At 35.5% G+C, this 6,398-nt stretch overlaps 1 protein-coding gene across 1 annotated transcript in view; it reads left to right on the top strand.

Moving 5' to 3' along the window:
* Positions 1-3,140: 3,140 nt before the first annotated feature.
* Positions 3,141-6,398, top strand: part of LOC107598893 (death-associated protein kinase 2) — a 15,852-nt gene continuing 12,594 nt past the window's right edge. Inside the window, exons 1-2 of the mRNA XM_016290333.1 lie at positions 3,141-3,151; positions 4,731-4,952. Of these exons, the coding sequence (XP_016145819.1) occupies positions 3,141-3,151; positions 4,731-4,952 (233 nt within the window). The remainder of the gene's footprint in view (positions 3,152-4,730; positions 4,953-6,398) is intronic.

Here is a 6,398-nt window from a genome sequence, read left to right as displayed (position 1 = left end):
TCTTGGCTCAAAGCCACTTGCTGCAAACTTTTCTTCGCGGAAGCTTTGCGTTAAACAAGTGAGATAACGAAATATTTAATCTCTAATCAATATTTTTTGTCCAATTATTTGCACAGTTAGTTTTGGTATTGAGGTCAAAGTTACCTTGCGTTTGCTATATAACAGTGGGTGGTGGTCACGAAGGTGACTGAGCAAATTTGATGCGTTTCCCCCATTTGCAGCTACTTTCTTCTTGCAAGATCGGCAGACAGGGTGACAGTCTTCGATTAAATTGCCTTCAGGACTCTTGTAAAAGCCAAAATATGACCAGACCACCAATTTGGTCCTCTTAAATGGCTGAAAAATCTCCCAAGCGCTGTCACTGCCTTCCGCCATTTCGTCTCGTGCAAAAAAACAACAACAACAACACTGCATGCTGCTTCTGCGTCAGACTGATGCTGGCTGGACAGGATTTACCGCGAGTTTTCAAAATTGCAATAATCAAACACGGATTTGATGATAATTAAATTTTAAACGGTAATACTAACCGTCAGGGCATTTTATCATGATTTATCGTAAAACCGGTAATCGTTACATCCCTAGTCTGCAGCATCGTATTTTTATATACTTCCCATGTGAGGTCAGAGAAAGGGGAACAGGAACACAGACGCACAGTACTTTGAAGAATCAAAGACCCACAAAGTTGTTGTAAGATATTCTTATCTATTACTGAATGAACAGTCAACATAAAACGTTTAATGTAACATTTAATAAATGACATAAGACTAAAACACAGTCATCTATTTCCAAAGTCTACTGTGGTCTGCTAGAAGACATTCCTACAGATGACGATGTTTAGAAACCTTGCTAAACATCCTGTGCATTTCACAGTGAAGACATCATCCCTCGTTTTTCTTTCCCCCCTCATCCTGCTGTCTGTTTCCCTCTAATCCCTCTTCTCTGTGACGGTACAGATCTTCTGGCACGAGCAGTAGAGGAGTTTATAGAGGACAGTTTTTTTCTGGTCACAGCTGATAATGAGCCGGGCCAAATGCACATCCGCAGACGTGAGGCATGATGTCAAGAGCGGCTCGCTTAGTCAGCTTACATGCAGGCCGTCTAGATCTGTGGTCTTGTTAGACTCATAGTTGGATATAGTCGTGACTCAGAGACACTTCCTAAATCTGTTGACTTCATGTGCTGCCTGTCCATGTGCATCAGGAATGCATTTCTGTATTAAGACAAATAAAGGAGTTTAAACTTAAAAGGCACTGACCACCCTATCTGTTATATTTAAAAGTAAATGTTGTTTTTGTTGCTGTACATGATCTCTGTTGTGATTGTTGTGATTGGCCAAGTTGCTGAATAATGAGAAGGCCATTATATAATACTGTAGAAAAGTTTGGTGTCACCATATACATACATACATACTGTACATGCATACATAAAGAAAATTGTGAATTTTAATTTTACAATTCAAGTTCATATTTCACAATTAAGACTTCAGAACTGCGAGTTTAATTTTGAGTTATCATCTCACAATTCATAGTTAATTTTCTCAGAATTGTGAGAAGAAAATTCACAATTATTTGCAATTTAATTACTGTCGTTTTTGGTAAATTAAACGCAAAGACATTTATAATATTCAGAGGTTAAAAAGATTTCTATTTCAAATACAGTTCTTTTAAACTTTCTATTAATCAAAAAATAAATCCTGAAAAAATGTATTACTGTTTCCAATTATTTTGTTTAATATTGATAATAATCAGATCAGCATATTAAAATGATTTATGAAGGATCATGTGACACTAAAGACAGGAGTAATGATGCTGAAATTTCAGCTTTGCATCACAGGAATAAATGGCATGTATAAAATATATTAAAATAAAAAAACAGTTATTATAAATTGTAATAATATTTCACAATATTCCTGTTTTTATTGTGTTTTTGATCAATAAATGCAGCCTTGATGAGCATAAGAGACTTTCAAAAGCATTAAAAAATACCGACTTAATCTTTTGAATGGTACTAGTGCCTGTGCTTTGGCTTTCAGAGGTTTTTAAATTCCATATTGTTTTTATTCCATATAGTTTTAGCAGCAGTTTGATTTAGCATTTAAAGTTTTATTTCACTGAAAATGCATGTTAACAAGTCTGTCATTATACTAAATGATAATATGGTTGTTAACCCAAGATCATAGCGATTTATTGCCCAATGTTAGAATGAATGAATGAATGGAATGAAGGATAGATTATATCTATGATTGGTTGGAATACGTCTACAGTACTTGATAAAATGAACACTTTTTATTTTAAAAGAGCAATTGTATTTTTTCTGTTGTATGACCCCCTTTAAAACCTTTTAAACTTTCTTTCTGGACTGGAATCTGGAATCTGGAAACATGAATCAGTATCTGTGCATCCCTACTTTAATGTATCCTTTCTACCCGCTGTCCGTCTACACAAACCAACAAATAACATGAGCAGCATGTGTCGACTCGGGAGATATTGTTTGAAGTGTTCAAAGCGTGTGTGAGGAAGCAAAAGCGTCTTTGACACAGAAGCGGTGGGTGGGTGGCATTCCTCTTCTCTGTCTCTCTCCTCTCTGAGAGCGTTTTCCTCCCACACTGTGACCCCAGTTGGCGTGCGCTTCCCTGCGGCAGGATTTCCTCTCAGGCTCTCGCTATGCAAGAAACTTTCTGTTCCAAGATTCTATAGGGAGCTCGAGTACAAACCATCCTTGTAGACATATTTCAGCATTAAAGATCCAACACATAATTGATTGTTCAGTTCAACAGCACAAACCCAATGGGTTTCACAGGCTAAAAGCAAAACTATGCCAAGTTACTAAATACTGAATATGCATTGATATGTGAATGTGGGCGTGCATATATTAATGTACTTGTGATATTAGTTAGCATGTACCCTTGATAAAAAGAGTCTCTGTAATTAAACTGCAACATGTGATGATTTATGTTGCACACGATGCAGCTTATAGAGCTAAATAGAGCGTATAGAGACCATACTTAGACTGACACTCATTTGGCTCCAGTTAAGTATTTTCTCTTGTTTCTAATGTTACTGCCAGTTGGTGTTGAAGGATTTCAAGCATTTCTGTTTACATTTTAAGAAAATTAAGCATCTAATGCTTTTAAAGAAACTATGTCTCAGTGGTATGTGGTCAACTTGTGCGATGAAGAAGTGCACTCTCTGGGTTTTTTTTTTGTGTGTGTAATGTTCAGGTATGTAAAAGGCATAAAAAACATAATGCATATAAAACAGCATTTTAACTTAGTCTTGAGACTATTACCAATAAATCAACAATATATTATGTGCGCGTGTGTGTGTGTGTGTGTATATATATATATATGCTGTTTATTAAAACCAAATCACATGAAAGTCTCATCAGGTTTATGCATTTTTAAACATTTATTGTAGATAAGTGTTAATATTAGTATTAATGCACCAATTGATTGTACCATAATTTATCAAATAAAAAAATGTATAAATAAAATCTACAAATGTATAAATGCTTTTTTGTTACTTTTTAATTTTTGTCACTTTATTTATGTTTTGTTACTAAAACTTTGAAAAATTCAATATAAATATTATTAATACCTTTACTGTTACTTTTGATCCGTTTATTATAGCATAAAGCCTTGCATTTTAATAGTCTTTATTAACAATAAACTAATATTAGAATATTTTGTATGTTTATATTAACATGCTATTTTTTAGAAAAAACAAGTCACATCAAAATCTAATTTTTAAAACATTTTCATATTTATTGTAGTTATTTTGAATCAATGGCAAGTTTTGCAATTGCAATTTTCAAATGCAAAAAAAAAATAGAATTTATTGAATACAATTTACATATAGAGTTTGAACTAACAGATAAAATGTTGTTGCTACTTTTAATTGTTTAATTAATAATGTTTTGTTACTATTAAATTATTGTGAATTATTGTAAAAAAAATAGTAAAATATAAAAAAACAAACACATGCAGCAAAATAACACATTTATGGGTAAACAACACAAATGTATTAACAGTTGCAGACCCAAATGTGCATATTAATTTAACCAAATTGTGTTTAATCTACATATCAGATTAAAATTTGTTTCAGTTTGATTTTAAAATTAAGATATACCCAAAAGCGAAACAAAAAATAAAACATTAGTGCCAAATTTCCACCGGTTTGATCCATTTAAAAGTCAATATCTATTAATTTATTCATTCATATATCAGCCAGTGATAGTGATGTGGAGGCACTACCTTCCTTCACAATTCATGCATTTGGTTGTTACAATAACATTTACATCACATATAAAGATCTAAAGGAGCACACAGTGAGTTCAAGGGAGAAAAAAGAAAGCACTGGCTTCTACTGAAACTAAAATCGCTAGTGTGGGTTTTGAGCACTGTCACTTTATATAAATTAATGGTTTATACATTGTTCCGAATGTTCGTTTGGTTTTATTCTTGTGCAGTCTAATCGACTGCAAAACGACTAAAACAAATTTTAGTTTTCTCAACCAAATTTGTTTGAAGAAACTAGAAAATGCTTTAATCCTCAGGAATGTTTTAATCCTAAAAAACTGACAGATACAATGTGGCAGCTTTTTCTGCTATTGCGCTATTAACCACATCCTGGGGAGATGAATGTTAAATGTGATTACTCAGATCATTCATCATCTGGCTTATTAGACAGAAGAAATTAATGTTTTTCTGTGTGTCTCTCTCTCTTACTCAGTGGGCAGTTTGCTATCGTGAAGCGCTGTAAAGAGAAGAGTACGGGTGTGGAATATGCTGCAAAGTTCATAAAGAAGCGGCAGAGTCGGGCGAGCCGGAGAGGCGTTCGGCGAGAGGAGATCGAGAGAGAGGTGGACATCCTACAGGATCTCCAGCATCCCAACATCATCACGTTGCACGACGTTTACGAGAACCGCACTGACGTGGTGCTCATCCTGGAGCTGTGAGTGAGAACACATCCTCCTACACCGTTTGTGAGAGCTACAATTACCCACTCACACAGATGTCCTCACTCTATAGGGGCCATATCCTGAACCTTTTCATCTGCTTCCCTAAGCCAAATTCAAGGCTTTATGTAAAAAAAAAAGACAATTTAATTTAGTTTTTACTCAACCACTTTAATTTTATCTCTAATATTATATCTAAAATTGCTTGATATAAATTCGCATTTGTCAGAAATAAAGTCAGAATTGCAATTCTTGTAATTATCTTGTCTTGTAATTGATTTTTCTTGCTATCTCAAAATTCTGACTTTTTTTCTAGCAATTCTGAGAAATATATGTAGATATAAATAAATATATATCTGAGAAATATATAAACGTAGAATTGCGATATATAAACTTGAATTTGTGAGTTATAGGGCCCTATTTTAAGGATCTAAAGGCATGGTCTAAAGCGCACAGTGCAATTGCACTTAGGGCATGTCCGAATTCACTTTTGCTAGTTTAAGGACGGGAAAAATGGTCGGCACGCACGGCACATGGTCTAAAAGGGTAATCCCTATTCTATTAATGAGTAATGGGTGTGTTTTGGGCATAACGTGCCATAAACCAATCAGAGTTGCATCTCCCATCCCCTTTAAAAGCCAATTGCGCTCGCGCCAATATATTTGCTATATACATGGCGGAATTTAATTTTTCATTTTTTAAAATGTCTGTGTGCTGCTGCGCATCCCTGTGTGTGTAATATGCAAAGTGTACGCATGTTGTGCTCTCGCCTATAGGCGCATATTACTAACGCGCTCTTTAAATAACAAAGAAAAAATATTGCGCCAGACTTTAGACCAGGTTTTGTTGGTCAATGGCACAGTCTATTTCAGTTGCCTCACAATAGCAACGTGCCAGCAATGCGCCTGAACACACATCGTTTTCAGACCAGCACGCCCATGGGCGCAAATGCATTTGCTATTTAAAGGGGTCATATGATGCTTTTTTAAAGATCATTATTTGGTGTATTTGGTGTAACAGAATATGTTGACATGCTTTAATGTTCAAAAAACACATAATTTTTCAAATACTGTACATTATTGTAGGTCCTCTATGCCCCGCCTCTCTCAAACGCTTCGTTTTCTACAAAGTCCCTCCTTCCGACAAGCGCAGTCTGCTCTGATTGGCCAGCTGACCCAGTGCATTGTGATTGGCCGAACACCGCAAGCCCTCGTCGGAAATGTAACGCCCCTTACCATAATCGCGAGCTTCATCTTTCAAAATAAATGTCAAGCCACGGTTAAGAAGAGGAACAGACACATACCAGCTTCATCACGTGACAGACACAGTGATGAAGCTGGTATGTGTTTGCAGTACACAAGCCATGGTTAAGACAGCTGACTCCACTGTGATATGACTCTCTCTCTCTCTCTCTCTCTCTCTCTCTCTCTCTCTCTCTCTCT

Source organism: Sinocyclocheilus grahami, unplaced genomic scaffold (assembly GCF_001515645.1).
Source record: "Sinocyclocheilus grahami isolate Dianchi unplaced genomic scaffold, SAMN03320097.WGS_v1.1 scaffold257.1, whole genome shotgun sequence".
NCBI lineage: Eukaryota > Metazoa > Chordata > Actinopteri > Cypriniformes > Cyprinidae > Sinocyclocheilus > Sinocyclocheilus grahami.
The sequence above is the reverse complement of the archived record's forward strand: the minus strand, read 5'-3'. Positions and strand labels throughout refer to the sequence as shown.